Here is an 18627-nt window from a genome sequence, read left to right as displayed (position 1 = left end):
CCACCACCACCACCACCCCGTCCAAGCAGCGGCAGCATTGGCTGCCATTTCGTTCAACGTCACTTCCTCTAGGTCATGGGGCAGGGGCGGACGCCACCGTCGTCATCGTCATCACCGACACAAGATATTGAGAACAGAACCGCCAACGAAGGGCCGCAAAATGAGAGGGAAATGCCTCCTCCGCCACCGGCCCCTGAACCATGGACACCATGGCTAATGTCTCTCGTGTTTGTGGCCGATGTTGCAGTATTTGTTTATACCATGTACGTCAATGATTGTCCACATACATCCGGTCCCGAAAATTGTCTTTGGTATGCATATCTGGGAAGGTTTTCGTTTCAACGTTTTCAAGAAAACCCTCTTCTCGGCCCTTCATGCATCACGTAAGAATCTGTTTCTCTGATGCATGCATACATGCACACATACATGAATGTATGATTTTGGGGTTGAACTGCAGGCTGAAGAAACTAGGAGCCCTTGATTGGAAACTAGTGGTAGAAGATAAGGAATATTGGCGTCTCGTATCCTGCATGTGGTATCATGCTGGTGTTATCCATTTGGCGGTTAATATGATGAGCCTTTTGTTCCTTGGAATCCGGCTGGAGCAAGAATTTGGATTTTGTATGAACTTGATTTCATAAAATGTTATACTGACAAATGTTTTTATTTCCGAAAATAATTCCGAGTTACGTAAATGATTGCAGTGAGGATCGGACCACTGTACATGATTTCCGGCCTCGGTGGGAGCTTGGCGTCTGCACTATCCCAAGGTCGGAAAAAAACCATCTCGGTCGGAGCATCCGGTGCACTTTTCGGCCTGCTGGGAGCCATGCTTTCCGAACTTATTACAAACTGGTCGAACTATACAAACAAGGTAATCACAACATCTGCAATCTCCTCTTCGTCGGGGGTATGAGTTCTAACTCGTGTCTATTCAGTGTTCAGCTCTGTCAACCATGGTGTTGATTATTTGCCTGAACCTAGCCGTAGGTTTTCTACCTCAAGTTGATAACTCAGCTCATATAGGAGGGTTCATCTCCGGACTACTCGCTGGATTTGTCCTTCTAATACGACCACAGTTTGAGTACATAAGCCCGAGGCACGTTCCAGAGGGATATCGGATAAAACATAAAGTCCCAAAGCACAGATTGTACCAATATGTGTTATTTGGTATCGCTTTAGTCCTCTTGATAATCGGGTAAGTTATCTGATCTACTGAAGGTTTCGAAACCGAAATTAACCCGACTTTCAGCTTACTCTCTGCTTCTTTTTTGCAGATTTGCAGTTGGCTTAGAGAGGCTACTTGCAGGCAAAACTATTTAAAACAAACCTTGCATGGTGCATTAGGAGACCATTACATGTATATGTGCAGCGAAAATTCGAGTTTTAGGTACATTTCGACAAGGTTTCACGATGCAGAGTTAGAACTCTGGATCACTATAGGATTATTATATGTTTAAACATCACGATTCGTATACAGCAGGATAAAACAATGTAATAAACACGACACCGACACATTTAAACACGATGAATGCTTAATATATGTATCAAATTAACGGTGAGATCTTTCATAGTTTACAATATATATGGTCGAGAAACTGGATGAAACATCAGGACTCATATACAGCAGGGCTTATCACGACGCCCTCCATTTTTGTGTTATATATGACTTACTATTCATTGTATAGCTTCATATCTCACACGATTCCGAATACCCGAAAATCGCATACCGGTTGTTGGCGACGTTGTCGTACATGAAGTCCCTTACGAACCTGCAATCGGTGCAAATCGAAAACAAAGAAATGATGACAGAGATCTCCATTGAGAAGCAGAAGGGGATGACTTACAGGGGTATGAATTGAATGAAGAATGCAAGCTGAGGGAAAGGCAATTCCAGGTATTCCATGATCTTCAACACTGCTTCTGATTTAATATATGATCTGAAATTCCATCAACGAGTTTAAGGTTTAAAGACGGTAAACGGAATCGAGTCGGAAAGCGTAACGACTTAACGACCGGCGAGGTACTACTACTACATGTCCATAAGCCGGGTGTCTATCAACCTTGAGATTAAGCGGACGACCATAGGAAACACCGATATTATGCTTTCGATATCGAAACGATACGATTCCGGGATAGGAACTTGCCAGTTAGCGGTTAATGATCAAAAACTTTACCTATCTTTTTCAACAAGAACAACACTGGAAATATCATCAGGAGCTCTTCCAGATCTCCTCAGTAGCTTCTTCCCTGCTTCACTTTGAAGAGCTTCGAACCTTATTCTCCTATTATCATGGAAAAGGCGAAAAATCATCGAACATGGATCACGATTATAGTCGCAAACCGAATTACAATTACAATCAATACATCGAATAACTACGACCAGAATCAATAATCACAATGTATGAACAAACAGATAGCAGAAACATATTGGGGTTTAAACAACAATTTCTTAGTTTAACCGACCTGTTCCGATCGACGTCACGAACAAACCTGACGCCTCCATTACATAAGTTGCAAACTCCTGTCGAAACAAAACAGAACAAAAATGACAAATTTTGAAGTGAACATGTCTGGTTCTAATTAAAAATGGGAGCTTTGATACCATCGAACAACATGATGGGCCTAGTGTCTTGGTCGAAGAAGCTGGAAGTGGCTTCGACCCAGTTCACAGAATCAAGCCGGGAAGGGGGATAAAGTGGCGGAAACGGTGGACCGATTCCTGAACCGGGTAGGAGGGGAGATGGCTAGTCGAGTGAACCCATTGGAAAGAGGAACCGCCATTGAAAGCACCAGTAGTTGAAAATTTCGGGGTTTTTTTTTGTGTGTGATAAAAAAGTGGTTCATAGAGATATTGTATGGCTCTACGTGGACTTTTGGCTACCATTAATGCCAAAGAAAGATTTTGTGTGCTTCTAAGTGGACTCTAATCATTTACTTTAATTTGTTAGAATTTGGTTAAACACTCAAATAAGGACCTAATGTTTTAGAGATCACTTATTAACTAAGGATCTAACTTTTCAAAAATGTTAAATAAGAGTTCAATGTTGAGGTAAATTACACATTTAGGACTTAAGCTATCAATTTTAATTTATTTTAGTACCTAAACTTTCAATTTTTTTAAAACCATACATAGCATTTTTATTTTTGTTTCATTTTAGTACCTCATCGTTAAAAACTTATCGTCACTGAATTTTTTATGGGTAAATTACATCATTCATCACCCAACTATCTTCTCACCCTATTTTGGTATTGAAGTTTAAAGTTTTCAATTTAACTACTCAACTTTCAAATTACTCCTATTCTGATCACTCTAGTTTATTTTATTAATAATTTTTGTGACATGACATTTTTTGATCCTGTAAATCCACTTGTTGTGGAGTGCTTTCTTGCCTGGTGGTAATTCAGCTAATTCCCACGTCTGATTTGACATAAGCGAGTCCATCTCATCTTTCATGGAAGACTCCCACTTGACTGAATCCTCCACTTGCATTGCTTCATCATAGCACTCTGATTCACCATTGTCAGTCAGCAACAAGTAGTGCAAATAAGGCGAATACCGTTGGGTTGGTTTAGGAATTCTGGAGGAGCGTCTCAGTTCTGGTGTGCCTGGTTCTTCCTCTTGAACTGCTTCAGGACTGATCTGAACATCATTTCCAAAAATCTCCTCGAACTCAGCAAATTTCTTTGTTTCAGCTTCGGTATTACTTGATTCTGCGGTTGACCTGTCTTTGTACATGAGTATGAACCAATTCTAACCTTTCTGCCTTGGGTGTCTTGCCAATCTTTGCAAAACTGACTTTCTTTTGTTTGCCAAAGATGCAATCCTCGCATAGTCCGACATCTACATTCTTTAGATTTGGTAGCTTCCCTTTTGACAAAAGTATATTCATCCCTTTCTCGCTCATATGGCAAAGCTTTTGGTGCCATAGGTTTGATTTTCCATCAGCATCTGCTGTAGCAATGATATTCTCTAAGTTTGAGGTTACATAGAGAGTACCAGTCTTCTTACCACGAGCAATGACGAGTGCTTCTTTGGTAATCTTCCATTCACAGCCTGAAAAGGTTGTACTATATCCTTCTCCATCAAGCTGTCCAATAGAAATCAAATTTCTTTTGAGACCAGGAATATGTCTCACACCTTTCAGCGTCCAGGTGGTCTGGTTTGGCAGCTTTAATCGGATGTCTCCTTTTCCGACGATCTTCAAGGTTTCATCATCAGCTAGATGAACCTTCCCAAAATCACCACTGACATAGTTCTCCATGATTTCTCGGCATGGGGTAGAGTGGAAAGATGCCCCTGAATCCAAGATCCATGATTCAATCGGACTGTTGACGCTTAAAATCATGGCATCACCTGTCTCCTCCGTCATGTTTGCAGATTCCTGTGCGCCGGTATTTTTCTTCGGTGCTCGGCAATCTCTTTTGAAGTGACCCTTCTTGCCACAATTATAACAGGTAAAATCTTTATTTCCTGTTCTTGATTTTCCCCGTCTGGATTTGGATCTGCCACGAATTGAATTTCTTTCTGAAGTTCTCCCTCTAGACTCCGTGTGCAAGGCTGAGGAGCTTGATGCTTCACCCGATTCTCTCCGTCGAATTTCTTCACTCAATACCAGATCCCGAACATCGTCGAATTTCAATTTGCTGTTTCCCGACGAGCTGCTGACTGCTGTAACAGTAGCATTCCAACTGTTTGGTAGAGATGATAAGAGAATTAAAGCTCGAACTTCATCATCGAACTCAATTTCCACTGAACTCAATTGGGTTGTGATTGTGTTGAGTTCATTTAGGTGTTGTGCCACCAATGCCCCTTCCGCCATCCGCAAATTGAATAATCGCCTCATCAAATGAACTTTGTTTGAGGCCGATGGCTTCTCGTACATACTGGAGAGAGCAGCTATAAGACCCGCCGAGATCTTTTCCTTTGGTATGTTGAAAGCAACATTGCGGGATAACGTCAGTCGGATAACTCCAAGGGCTTGCCTGTCGAGAAGAGTCCAATCTTCATTCTTCATGCCCTCTGGTTGTTTTCCTGAGAGGGGTTGATATAGATTTTTCTGATACAGAAAATCTTCAATTTGCATCTTCCAAAATCCAAAGTCCACACCATCGAACTTTTCAATTTTCACCTTCCCTTCGTCTGCAGCCATCGCTCCCACTCGAATCTGGCTTCGTTTGGATACAATTTCTACGAACCGTCGTGTATTAGAACACCTCCGTCGACAAACTCGTATCGCCGACCGAATTTTACTATTCACGAAATTTACCATTCACGAAATTCACTATTCAAGTGAATAGTAACTCGAATAGTAACATCGCAAAAAATTGACAGAATTCACAACCAAAAGCTCTGATGTCAGTTGTTAGGAAATAAACGAGTACAACAAGTAATTTCCCTATAACCAGATTAGTGAGAATGCGAAATAAAAGCGGAAAAATAATACCCAAAAATTGATAACGGAGTTCAGCCAATTGTGCTTACGTCTTCGGGCTGCTGCAGATCTTTTACTAAGAGAGAAATTTTACAGGTGTTTACAAAACACTCACTACTCACAAGAAAGCTCTCTAGTATAGGAAGAAAGAAATGTTTTGAGATGATTTTGAAACTAAATGGACTAGGATATTTATAACTTAAGCTTAAAGACCAATCTTATAAATATCCTAAAGTGTGCAGTTGCTAAAAAAATAATTAATTCATTTATAATTTAATTAACAAATTAGGACACCGAATTCGGTGCCCCTTTGTTGAAAAAATGATATTGGCTTTGAAAAAAAACCATGCCCCCGCCTACCTTTTTGACTTTACAATAGGGTAGGCTACCCTACCTACTATAAGAAGAAGAAGACAGAACACGGTTGTAGTAATTAACTAGTTGTCGCTGTTCGGCCAGATCAACCTCCCGTTGCACGTCATTCTTTTGTACCCTCAGCTCTTCAAGAGCAGCAGACAATGCTGGAAGAGTTTGTTTAAGCTTGCGTACGTAATTAGCATGCCCAGCAATGGAATCCCAGCCACGAATGAGGATATTCTCGAAACTAAATTGTACCGAGAAGCAATTGCCATCGTTCTGGTAAGACTAGTGGGTGCTTTTGGTTTGGAAGTATAGTGGGCAAAGGATTTGTGCTATGAGATTACTTCAACAATGATGGCGTATTTGTCTATTTTCAATTATTGGAAACAAAGGAGGAATCTCCCTCTGCAACTAGTTGGTTGTACTGGTTTGTGCATGGCCCATGACCTGACATCATACGAAGACCACTTGGAAAAATAAATCAAAGTCTTTGGGGGTGATAGTTCGGTGTAGTTGCGTGAAGGAATTTGATTATTTTTCCATGCTTGCTTTTTTTAATCACCACTAGGATGGAGATTTCACCTGGATTTAATGAATATCGATTCACAGAATCAAGCCGGGAAGGGGATAAAGTGGCGGAAACGGTGGACCGATTCCTGAACCGGGTAGGAGGGGAGATGGCTAGTCGTGTGAACCCATTGGAAAGAGGAACCGCCATTGAAAGAACCAGTAGCTGAACAATTCGGGGTTTTTTTTTTGTGTGTGATAAAAAAGTGGTTCATAGAGATATTGTATGGCTCTACGTGGACTTTTGGCTACCATTAATGCCAAAGAAAGATTTTGTGTGCTTCTAAGTGGACTCTAATCATTTACTTTAATTCGTTAGAATTTGGTTAAACACTCAAATAAGGACCTAATGTTTTAGAGATCACTTATTAACTAAGGATCTAACTTTTCAAAAATGTTAAATAAGAGTTCAATGTTGAGGTAAATTATACATTTAATACTTAAACTATCAATTTTAATTTATTTTAGTACTAAAACTTTTAATTTTTTTCAAAATCATACCTAGCATTTAATTTTTGTTTTATTTTAGTATTTCATCGTTAAAAACTTATCGTCACTGAATTTTTTATGGGTAAATTACATCATTCAATACCCAACTATCTTCTCACCCTATTTTGGTATTGAAGTTTAAAAATTTTCAATTTAACTACTCAACTTTCAAATTGCTCATATTCTAATCACTCTAATTTATTTTATTAATAATTTTTGTGACATGACATTTTTTATTATTATTTCATTAATATATAATTAAAAATTAAAAATAAATTTGAAAGTTATAGTGATTAAATAAGGAGTAATTTGAAAGTTAAGTAATTAAATTTAAAAAAATTAAACTTTAGTGACCACAATAGGAGTGTGAGGATAGTTGAGTGATGAATGATGTAATTTACCCATAAAAAAGTGCCACATGCAAATCATCCGTTAAGTTTTTAATGACGAGGTACTAAAAACGAAATAAAAACTAAGCATTAGGTATGATTTTGAAAAAACTGAAAGTAAACGGACTAAAACCAATAAGTAATCCACTTTGTTCAAGGAAAATACCCACTTGTATAAGTATTCCCCTCTGCACATGATAAATTGCCTGCACAATATTCTAAGTTTAATATGCCTGCTACTTGGATTCTAAGGTGATGGACTTTTTGAAATGTTTTAGCCTTAATGATGATGAATAGAATGGCCATGTTTTCATCGTTTCGGGATATTCAGCACTTGCTCTTGCTTAACATATCACTTTTCGCTAAAGAATGATGCATGATGTAGTAACTAGCATTTCACTGCATGCACATTCCAAATGGTTGGTTGGATTCTTCCATGAAGTGCATTGTTTACATGTCTCAAAGAAGGTTTAGTATAGGGTAGGGTACCCTACCTACTATAAGAAGAAGAAGAAGAAGAAGAAGAAAGAACACCGTTGTAGTAATTGCAAAATAAACGGATGGGCCATGCACAGACCAATTAATAACAACTAGTTGCAGAGAAAGATTCTTTTTTTCTGTATTGAAAATAGAAAAATGCCCATCATTGTTGAAGGGCTTCAAAGAAATGTAAATGTAGGGGAAAAGTCTTGCAAATAATTGAATTTGAAACAAGGCTTCAAAGACATCAAATCCCTTTACACAACTTCAAGGAAAGTGTTGGTGTTAGAGTGGTTTCCTGTTTTCTTCTCAATCAAACAGCTCTTGTTTGTACTTTGTATTGATTCTTATCAAGTCTGCGTGACCTTTCTGTCATGGGGCCATGCACAGGCCAACTAGTTGCAGAAAAAGATTCCTCTTTTCTCACCAATCCACTATGGCACAATTGAAAAAGAAAAAAAATAACAAAAAATCGTACTTTGGATCCCTTTTTTATTGCAAGTTGAAGGGTTTTCTCTGCATTATGCAGTAATCTCATAACACAAATCCTTTGCCTACTAGCTACTACTCACCTTCCAAACCAAAACCAAAAACGCATCCTTTATTTCCCAGCAATTTCTTTGTGAAGCTTTCTCATCCTTTTAGTTCAACTTTGATTTCTTCTTTGTTGTTTTTGTTTCGCCTTTCCTCCATAACAAAAATCAATCTCTAGATTGTTTTTGTGTGTGTTCAAATTTACTCGATCATCAAATTCCAGATCCTCTCACCAGGAAATCTAGTTTGATTTTGAAGGCCCCAAGTATTTACCAGGACCATGGGAAATTGCTTCTCTGTACAATTTAGTTTCGAGAATATTCTCATTCGTGGTTGGGATTCCACTGTAGGGCATGCTAGTTACGTCTGCAAGCTTAAACAAACTCTTCCAGCTTTGTCTGCTGCTCTTGATGAACTGAAGGCACAAAGGGATGACGTGCAAACAAAGGTTGATCTGGCTGAACGACGACAACTGAAGCGACTGGAGCAAGTTCAGCTATGGCTTTCAAACGCAGAAACTATTATAACAGAGGCAGAGAGATTAATTGCTGATGGCCCTGTAGAAATAAACAACTTGTGTCTCGGTGGCTGCGTTTCCACGAATTGCCTGTCTACCTACAAGTTCGGGAAAAAGGTGGCCGAAAAGCTTGAAGAAATGAAAGATCATATGAATAAAGGATCTTTTGAGGAGGTAGCACAGACTCAGCTCCCTGCTTCAGTTGTAGTCAGACCTGAAGAACGGCCAATTGCTCTTGAATCCACAATCCGCAAGGTTTGGAGCTGCATCGTCGACAAAAGTGTGGGGATCATTGGCCTCTACGGCACAGGAGGCGTTGGAAAAACAACACTCTTGACCCGAATCAACAACAAGTTCAGCACCAAACCAGAGGGTTTCGACATTGTAATTTGGTCGCTGGTGTCTAAAGATTACAATGTTGAAAAGATTCAAGACAGGATTGGTGGGAAAATTGGTTTTCCGAATGAATGCTGGAAGAATAAAAGTGTTGACCAAAAAGCAGAGGATATCTATAGGGTCTTGCACAACAAGAGATTTGTTGTATTATTGGATGATTTATGGGAGAGGGTGGATTTGAACAAAGTTGGAATTCCAAAACCAAGCCAAGAAAATGGTTCCAAACTTATTTTCACTACTCGTTCGTTGGAGGTTTGTGGCGAAATGGAAGCTCAAAAGAAAATAAGAGTGGAGTGCCTTCAACCAGAAAAGGCTTGGAAATTATTCCAAGACAAGGTTGGGGATGAAACCCTCAACAGCCATCCAGATATTTTGAAATTAGCCGAACAAGTAGCTAAGGAGTGCGCTGGTCTGCCTCTTGCTCTGATTACAATTGCTCGTGCCATGGCTTGCAAGACAACACCTGGGGAATGGAGATATGCAATCGAGAAGTTGAAGCGATCGACGTTACCTAAAATGGAAAAGGAGGTATATCCGCTTTTAAAATTCAGTTATGATAATCTGTCTTCCACAATGAAATGCTGCCTCCTGTACTGCTGTCTGTATCCTGAGGATCATAATATTCCCAAGAGGAGATTAGTAGAGTATTGGTTTTGTGAAGGGTTGTTGAATGAATTTGATATCATTAACGAAGCTCAAATGCAAGGAGACCACATTATCAACTCTCTTCTTAGTGCATGTTTATTGGAAAGAGTGGAAGAATCATTTGATGGAAAGGAATATGTGAAGATGCACGATGTGATCCGTGACATGTGTTTGTGGATTGCATGCGAGGTTGAAGAGAAAGAGGAGAGTTTTTTTATAAAAGCAGGGGCTCAATTATCAGAGGAGCCAGATCTTACGGCATGGGAAGGTGTAAAAAGAATGTCGGTGATGCAAAATCAGATTGAAGATCTCGGAGGAACCCCTAAATGCCCTAACCTTCGAACTTTGTTTCTTGGAGAAAATAAATTTGAAGTGATTAGTGATGGCTTCTTTCAGTTTATGCCTCATCTAACTGTTCTTAACTTGTCAGGAAACCGGGGTTTAGAAACACTGCCCAAAGGAATTTCAAAATTGACTTCTCTAGAATGTCTTGATCTATCCGGGACTGCTATAAGAGCGTTGCCAATAGAGTTGAAATCCTTGACAAAACTGAAAATGTTGGACTTGAGTTACATGCACCATCTCAGAAGAATCCCACAGAATTTGATATCTAGTTTTTCCAAGCTGCAAATATTGAGGATGCGGAATGTGCATGTGCGAGGCAGTTTGGAGGAAGACAATGTTCTGGATGGGGGCAATAATGAAAAGCTTATAGAGGAATTGAAAAGTCTGCAACATCTGAATATACTAGTGATGCCGGGGATACAAAGCATGTCTGCACTAGAAAGAGTTCTAAGCCTCCGCTTGTTTCGATGCAGCATCGAAACACTAGAGTTATGGTATTTTAAGGAGACAAAAGTGTTTAACGTTTTATGTTTAGAAAACATGGAGCGTCTGGAGATATTATGGTTTAGGGCTTGTGGAAATATGGAGATGAGAATGGAAAAACTGCATACCAGGCTTCCTCCGAGTAGTAATTATACTGCAGGCTTCCGCACATTGAGGGAAGTTGCAATTATGCATTGTCACAAATTGAAGGACGTTACCTGGCTGTTTCTTGCTCCAAATCTAAGGTCCCTTTGGATAAATGAGTGTGCAAAAATAGAAGTTTTGAGTGAGGGAAAACTTGGAGAAGTTGCAGATGTGGTCAGAATTCCATATCCTACACCATTTCTGAAGCTTCAAGATCTTAATTTAGAACGCCTACCAGAATTGAAGAGCATATACAGGGATGCCCTACCCTTCCCATGTCTGAAACGTATTCGTGTAAGGAAGTGCCCAGAACTGAAGAAGCTTCCTCTCAACTCTGACAGCGCCAAAGGGAATCACATCGTCATTCATGGAAGGCCAGACTGGTGGGAACAGCTAGAATGGGAGAATGAGGCCACTCGAAATGCTTTTCTGCCGTCTTTCAGAAATTCACTATTACCCATACCATAATGCATGCTTGAAACAAGGAGACATAAAATCTTCATCTTCATGTTTTGCTATTCTCTCTCTTTGATTTACCATTATAATTAGGATTCGGAACCAATACAAAATTTTAAATTTCTTTCGAATTTATTGTTTTCTTATTATATATTTTTATATGATGTTTTGCTCTACTCTTTCTTTAATCCAGCATTATAATCTAAATTAAAAATCATCGCTTCTTCTTTGTCTCATCCTTTTCTTCCTCAATCTTACACATTAAATCTCCATGTTTTGCTATGCTCTTTCTTTGGTTCACCGTTATAATCAAGATTTAAAATCAATTCGAAATTTTAAATTTCTTTCGAATTTATAATTTTCTTATTATATATCGATGAAGTCTTTTATATATAAACAAGTCTTTGACTGAACCAAGAACTGAAAAAATGGGGTTTTGTCCATAAGCACCAAATTTGATTATAAATTCAAAAGAAATTTAAAATTTTTTGTTGATTTTAAATCATACTTATAATGGTGAATCAAAGAAAGAAATAGCAAAACATGAAGAGACATTGCGGGCCCTTGCTCCTTTACCAGAGTAGAGATATGATCATGAATGCTCCACAAAACCACCAACTTGTCCTTTCCTGCAAGTAAAATCTCCTCGTTCAGGACTATTTGAGAGGAAAACCAATATGAAAAAGAGAAGAGAGGAAAATAGTTAAGTTCCCAGCACATGAACCAATGAGTGGTTTATTTAATTTTCCAGAAGGAATACTGCATGTCGCCGTACTCTAAAGTATATAGGATTGACCATCCACTTTGGCACAAAGATAAAACAATCTCCCATGGCAGTAGTGCCTCTCAACAAACCAACATATGATTATAACAGACCATTCGAGTGCCTCAAAAGCCACACACAAAACTGAACTTCAAGTCCTTAACATGTTTGCAGAGTCTCTTTCGTTAAACGACAACTTCCTCATGACTAAGCCTTGGTAATACTCAAATAATCATAGCAAATCAGAGAACCATATATTTTTTCCAATGGACCAATACTTGCATTAAATATAGTTTCTTATTTTCAAAATTACTGTGAAAAAGTAAACATCTATACATATGATACTATATCAATTTGGTGATAATTGAATAATCATAGCTATATATAAAGAATTATCATGTATCACCGTTATTTAAGTCATAAAGCTAAAAATCCTTCCAAGAAACACTGTAAAACAATGATCCAAACCTCCGGATAGGACAAAGGGTTGAGTTGGGGGCACATGGCAAGAGCAAACTCGGCATTTTCTTGATGTCCAGTCAATATCTGCAATATGGTAGATTCTAAGTTAAAAAGCAACCTGATGAAAAGATGCTGCATCTTAATTTTCTAAAGGTTCATTAACAGCTAATATTACACAACTTGTGATAAATCATTAAATATGAAGATAACAGTTTTCTTTTTGGACACCTAAATATGCAAATTCTACAAATAAGTACATGGATATAGTCAATTTTTTTATGACTAATTAAGAGAAAGAAAAAGGCATTGATGAAAATATCACAAACGTAATTCCCTCCAGTACAAACCAGATCTGGACGAGAATCAGTAGCTCCCAACACAGCATGGCGATTAGGCTGAGCCTCTACATCCCAAATGAGGACCTATTTTGAAATGTGTTAAAGTCACATGGAGAACTAATGATTTATAAACTTCGAGTAAACAGAAATAAATGGTATATGTTCCCTCTTATCAAAAGAGAACATGAGAAATAATGATTCTTACATCAGGGCTATCAGTGTGTGTGGCAACTATCTTGCTGTCCTGTGGAAGTTCTCTGATTCTGTTCACCTACAAAAATAAAATCATAAATCCTAAACAAATCCGAGGAATTCATTCAAAGCTCTACTTGAATTGCAAGAGAATTTCATCATTGATAGAATGAACGGATGCATTTGTAAAAAAGTAGAATAATAAACAAATCACTTCATCAAATATTTCAAGTATTAACTTATCAGAAGTTCACAGAATAAACCCTGTCCTTTCAACGGGAAAATCCAGTTTTCTCCGTCTTTCTCCATGGAGAATACAAGCCGCATATACCTCTCCAAGGTGTCTATTTTAATAACTAGACTTTCAATTATTTTAAAGTCATACTTAAAGTTTAGTTTTTGTTTTATTTTAATACATAATGTTCAAAATTTAACGTTAAATTTAAAAAAATTGGAATTTTAGATAATAAAATGGATCAAAATTAATAGTTTAGGTACTAAATGCGTTAAATTTTTACGGTGAGTTACTAAAATGAAATAAAAACTAAACGGTAGGTATTATCTTGAAAAATTTAAATACTAAAACATATCAAAATTGATAATTTAGATACTAATACGTAGTTTACCCTTGAATTATATTGGGCTTTCACTATACAAGTGAAACTTTTCGGGCTTTCGAAACCAACTTCACTAAGGAAGTGAAAGGACGTGATCGTAATTTACTCCAAGAAAACCCTACTTCCACTAATATAAAAGCCTCCCATGTTTTGTCTCCCTCTCTTACCTCTCTGATTCTTTCGTCTCTTTAAAAGCCCTGATATTCGAACAGGCACTCTCTTCAATTCTTAGCTCAGCAATTTCATCAAGATTTGTGTTTGATTTGGTTTAGACGATTTTAATTTTACTGAATTTGGGTTGAATCTGGTGCAGCGAGGTGCAGGGAAAGAGATAAAAATGGCGACAGTTCCGGGACAGTTGATTTGGGAGGTAGTGAAGAAGAACAATTGTTTCTTGGTGAAGCAATTTGGAAGAGGAACTGCTGGAGTTCGATTCAGCAAAGAGCCCAACAATCTCTACAATCTCAACTCATACAAACACTCTGGTAATATATATATTGGTCGCAAAGCATAGATGAATATTGTATGTGCACACACAGAGACGTATATATAAGCAAATCTTTGAGGAAATCGAAGAGAAGAATTGGGTATTTGTTAATTGTTCGTTTGTTTGCTGCTTCTTGGGGAAAGAAAATGAAACATTGCGTTTTACCTTAACTAGGGGGAAATGATTAATTTTGCATTAAATTTTTTAATTAGTGTTGAAATTTTCAAGTTGACCTTGAGCAAGGATAAATGAGCTCGTTTTAATTAGGTAAATGATCTTGAATATTTATCTTGAATGGAGCTTGAGCTTCAAACTGAAAGGAGTTTTAGCTCTTGAGCACTGCTTGAACTCGATTTCACCTATAGAATGTGGTGGAAAATGGTAAATGTTGTATGGTGTTAGGAGTTGTAAAGGTTGTTTTTATCTTGAGAATGGTAAAAGGCTGGTAAATTTGACGTTATATGTTGTATTCGTTGATGATGTTTTCAGAATCCTTTGAATTATATTGACTTATCTCTTTACTGGATCTGTGTAATTTTAGGGTTGGCAAACAAGAAAACTGTCACCATTCAACCCGGGGGCAAGGACCAGTCTGTGCTGTTAGCAACGACTAAGACTAAGAAGCAGAACAAGCCTTCGAGCTTGCTTCACAAGTCCGTCATGAAAAAAGAGTTCCCCAGGATGGTTAAGGCAGTCAAAAACCAGGTAAAGTGGCTTTCTTTACAGTGTTTGAAGTTTTTGCTTAGCTAATTTCAGTCTTCAGTCCAACTGTTAAGACTTGTTAGATGATTTACTTGAATGATTATTTTAAGTGCATTGTGTTCCTGAATCCCGCTGTAATATTAGAAACGGAATGTTCTAGTTACATATCTGAGCTCCCAAATGGTGCATCTTTAGTACTTAATATAGTTCTACTTCTGTTATAATTGTATCTGTATGCTTAGTTAACCGTTTCTGGGTATAAATTTTCAATATTATTCTTACCCACATTCGTATAAATTTTGCTTCTCGGTTAAGACTCGTGACTCATCATTGTGCTTCTTTTATGAATTTTCTCTAATGCTCTATGGTTCAAAATTACAGGTGACGGACAACTATTACAGGCCTGATTTGACAAAAGCTGCCCTTGCAAGGTTGAGTGTCGTGCACCGCAGTCTGAAGGTTGCCAAGTCCGGTGTCAAGAAGAGGAACCGACAAGCATTGAAGATCCATGGCAGGAAGTGAGCTTCACAATATTGAGGTTATACATTTCATCGTGCTGCAATTTATCATTGTTTTGGACCCTCATCTTGTCTTGAATTAGTCTTTCTTTCATGGCTTTAACTTGGTGGATTTTATAATTAGATTTCCAAAAAAAAAGTGATCAGCATGGTTCTTTCTACTTTGTTTCAGGATTATAGTATCGTAAGTTCGATCATAAGACTTGTTTCATCTATTCCTTAGTTGAAAATTGGTATTGCCATTAGTTGGCCTTGATTAGATTTGGTGATGGTTGGGTCTAAGCTTGAATTTGATAGAAATTTGAAGTTTGAAGTCTGTTTTTATTTTGATCATTCAGTTATTGAAATTTTTAATTTTTTTCATTGCATTCAACTATTTATATTTTGGTGTTAGTTACATTGATGGTCAGTGGCGGATGTAAAGTATATCCGGGTGGGTACGGGTTCGCCCTAGAATCCGAATTTCTTTATATTAGTCATCAATTTTACTATGGGTGTTTATCTTAAAATTTTATTTGTATCAATCTCAAACGAAAAATTTTAATAATTAATATTTGCATATCCATTTTCAAAACTATTTTTGGATCCGCCACTGATAATGTTAATGGCGATCCAATGTAGGATAAAAAAGGATATCGGTCATGGGGAAGAATAATGATAGATTTTTAGATTGATTTCATAAAGAATTCCAAACTCAATGTGCGAAGATTGGTTGATGGAAACAGCTCAATTTAAAATTTTAGTGATAAAATTTTTAGAAAAATATATATGGGTTATCAAAATATAAACACATTGGAAGTTTAATGGCTAAAAATGTAATTTGCAATAATAGATTATTATTTTGATATATTGATTGTATAATTGTATGCATCATTAATTAATCAGATAATAAAATATCATTAAAAATAAATTCAAATTAAATGATATTTTTGATTATATATCATTATATCATTTACGATAAAATTTAAGGTTAGGGTAAAGTAAACTAATGGTCCTTGATTATAAAAAGTTATAAAATAATTTTTAATTATAGGATACTACTTGGTCCTTGGTTATCAAAAAGTTATAAAATAATTTCTGATTATAAGATATTATTTTGTTGAGTTTTTTAGTTATTAAAAGTTACGAACTATTTATTATGTTTCAGATTTTTTTTTCGTTAAAAAAATTACGATAGTTTGAGTTGAATGTTAATTTGTTGTCTGAGATATGATAGTTGTTTGAAATCCTGAGATCAAATTTTATCATCTCACACATCAATTATCATTAAATTTAGATTGTCGTTAATTTTTAAACGAAAAAAGATAAATTTAGAATATAATGAATAGTTAGGTGATCATTTTGTAATTTTTAATAGTTGAGGGACTCAACAAATAATATCATATAATTGGGTGAATATTTTATAAGTTTTTATTATTTGGGGATTTGACAAAGTAATTTTCTATAATTGAGGGATCATTTATGTAATTTACCTTTGCACTAGCGCATGTGTATGTTAAAATTAAAAAATATACTATTTAAATCAAATATTACAATACTCAAAATACTATTAACAATTTGAATGGACTAATAACACTATCAAAATAAAAGATAGGGTAAATTATGTATTTAGTATCTAAATTATTAGTTTTGATCTGTTTTAGCACTTAAATTTGTATTTTTTTCAAAATTATACCTAAAGTTTAATTTTTATTTTATTTTAGTAACCTGTTTAAAATTTAAAGTTTTGAAAAAGAATTGAAAGTTTATGTACTAAAATGATAGTTTAGGTACTAAATGCATTAAATTTTTAACGACAATACTAAAATGAAATAAAAACTAAACATTAGGCGTGATTTTAATAATACTCAAAGTTTAAATACTAAATGTGTAGTTTACCCTAAAAGATATTATGGCAACTTAAATTATTCGAATTAGATCACAAATTATTACATAATTGATAATAGAGGAACCAAAACCAAAATTATACCATTCACTTCTCCACAACTCAGACAGTCACTATCAGCAGCATTCATCTCAGTAATTTCATGGTGTATTTCCAGATTGTTGCTTTCCCGAGGTTGATAGCTAGTTTCTTCTTCTTCTCGAGTTTCAAAGCTTTCAATGATGGCGAAATTATGGACTCGCTAGGTTCCGATCGATGAACTGATGAATCACTGGGGATCGATCCCGGGATGTCTCGAACCGTAGCTTTCGATATGTTCGTCGATCGGATTATAAGCTGTTTTCCAGCGAGATTGTCTCCGCCGCCTAGATCATGGTAATCGACTGTGGATGCTTTGATCAGCGTTCTAAAACCAGTTAATCCGTTAACGACCATTGCGCCGACGTTTAAGGATCCGAAGAATTCGCCGGAAGGGCTGTGGATTAAGAACGCGGCGAAAGCCGGCGCCGACGAAGCCGTCGGGTGGAGACTGCTGATGAGTATACGAACGGTTCCGACGAGCTTGTCTCGGAAGATACCGACGGCGTAAATCTCGACGGAGACGGCAGAGGTTACGCGGGAAAGGAAATCGGGAGAGACTTTGAAGTTTTAAGTTTTAAGTACTAGAAGTATAGTTTATCCTAAATTTAATTGCAATTTGTTTTTCTGACATGAAAAATTAATTCAATTCTAAAATTTATTTTTTATTTCCAATTTTACTTTTTAATCGTATTTAAAGTTTGAATTTATAAAATTTAAAAATTATGACTATATTGTCTTAACTTTTAGCTAAATAATTTAATTATTATGTAATTTGATTTTTGATGTTCTTATTTCTTTAATTATTTATTTTAAGTCGTTTTTTTAGTCAAGATTGAGTCTTATATTAATCTTTCATGGTAAAATATTTATATAGTTTTAATTTATTTTATTTAGAATAAAGTACATAAATGATCCCTTGATTATATAGTATTGTTTTGTTGAGTATTTTAATTATTAAAAGTTATAAAATGGTCCCTAACTATAAGGTGTTGTTTATTGAGTCTATTGACTATTAAAAGTAGTAAAATGGTTACCCAACTATTTGTATGGTTCGAATTCGTTCTTTTCTATTAAAAAATTGGCGACCGTTTGAATTGGACGTTAACCCGTCGATTGAGATATGATAAAATATGAACCCATAATCATTTGAGCTATATTTTATGGCTCAACTCTATTCGTCGAGCTAGTACCTGAAGCATTATGGTATCGAGTCAGTAATTGAAAGCAATTATAGTGCCAATAGACATCATTAAAATATAATTTTATAATATATAGTCAATCGGTTATACCCAACTCATATGACCATTAATTTTTTAATGAAAAAATGATGAAATTATAACAT

At 36.4% G+C, this 18627-nt stretch overlaps 4 protein-coding genes and 2 pseudogenes across 6 annotated transcripts; 3 read left to right on the top strand and 3 right to left on the bottom strand.

Annotated features, from left to right (window-relative positions):
• The first annotated feature begins 75 nt into the window (after positions 1-75).
• Positions 76-1467, top strand: LOC120203980 (annotated as a pseudogene).
• A 220-nt stretch (positions 1468-1687) lies between these two features.
• Positions 1688-2830, bottom strand: LOC120204110 (annotated as a pseudogene).
• Positions 2831-4446: 1616 nt separating this feature from the next.
• LOC120204111 (60S ribosomal protein L28-1-like) lies at positions 4447-15497 on the top strand. Of its 3 annotated transcripts, none has more exons than XM_039204195.1 (4): positions 4447-4458; positions 13926-14097; positions 14641-14804; positions 15183-15497. In XM_039204195.1, the coding sequence occupies exons 2-4, from the start codon at positions 13950-13952 to the stop codon at positions 15321-15323; spliced, it is 453 nt and encodes a 150-aa protein (XP_039060126.1). In that variant the 5' UTR covers positions 4447-4458; positions 13926-13949; the 3' UTR covers positions 15324-15497. The 3 variants fall into 3 exon arrangements, with proteins under 3 accessions (XP_039060126.1, XP_039060127.1, XP_039060129.1); XM_039204196.1 differs by lacking the exon at positions 4447-4458 and adding an exon at positions 13746-13824; XM_039204198.1 differs by lacking the exon at positions 4447-4458 and adding an exon at positions 13772-13824 and having other exon boundaries at positions 13936-14097.
• On the top strand, positions 8262-11337 carry LOC120204107 (disease resistance protein SUMM2-like). The gene has a single exon (XM_039204193.1). It carries the CDS (start codon positions 8535-8537, stop codon positions 11250-11252), a length of 2718 nt encoding a protein of 905 aa, XP_039060124.1. The 5' UTR covers positions 8262-8534; the 3' UTR covers positions 11253-11337.
• Positions 12421-13759, bottom strand: LOC120203979 (WD-40 repeat-containing protein MSI4-like). Its single transcript, XM_039204098.1, has 5 exons — positions 13719-13759; positions 13327-13339; positions 13009-13074; positions 12813-12887; positions 12421-12549 (listed from the first exon to the last, which is right to left on the bottom strand). The coding sequence occupies exons 1-5, from the start codon at positions 13757-13759 to the stop codon at positions 12421-12423; spliced, it is 324 nt and encodes a 107-aa protein (XP_039060029.1).
• Positions 15498-17330: 1833 nt separating the features above from the next.
• On the bottom strand, positions 17331-18425 carry LOC120203977. Its single transcript, XM_039204097.1, has 2 exons — positions 18422-18425; positions 17331-17842 (listed from the first exon to the last, which is right to left on the bottom strand). The coding sequence occupies exons 1-2, from the start codon at positions 18423-18425 to the stop codon at positions 17331-17333; spliced, it is 516 nt and encodes a 171-aa protein (XP_039060028.1).
• Positions 18426-18627: the final 202 nt, after the last annotated feature.

The sequence above is a fragment of the Hibiscus syriacus genome, unplaced genomic scaffold (assembly GCF_006381635.1).
Source record: "Hibiscus syriacus cultivar Baekdansim isolate YM2019G1 unplaced genomic scaffold, ASM638163v2 tig00010533_pilon, whole genome shotgun sequence".
Classification (NCBI taxonomy): Eukaryota; Viridiplantae; Streptophyta; class Magnoliopsida; order Malvales; family Malvaceae; genus Hibiscus; species Hibiscus syriacus.
Note: the sequence above shows the minus strand (reverse complement) of the source record. Positions and strands in the feature narration are given on the sequence as shown.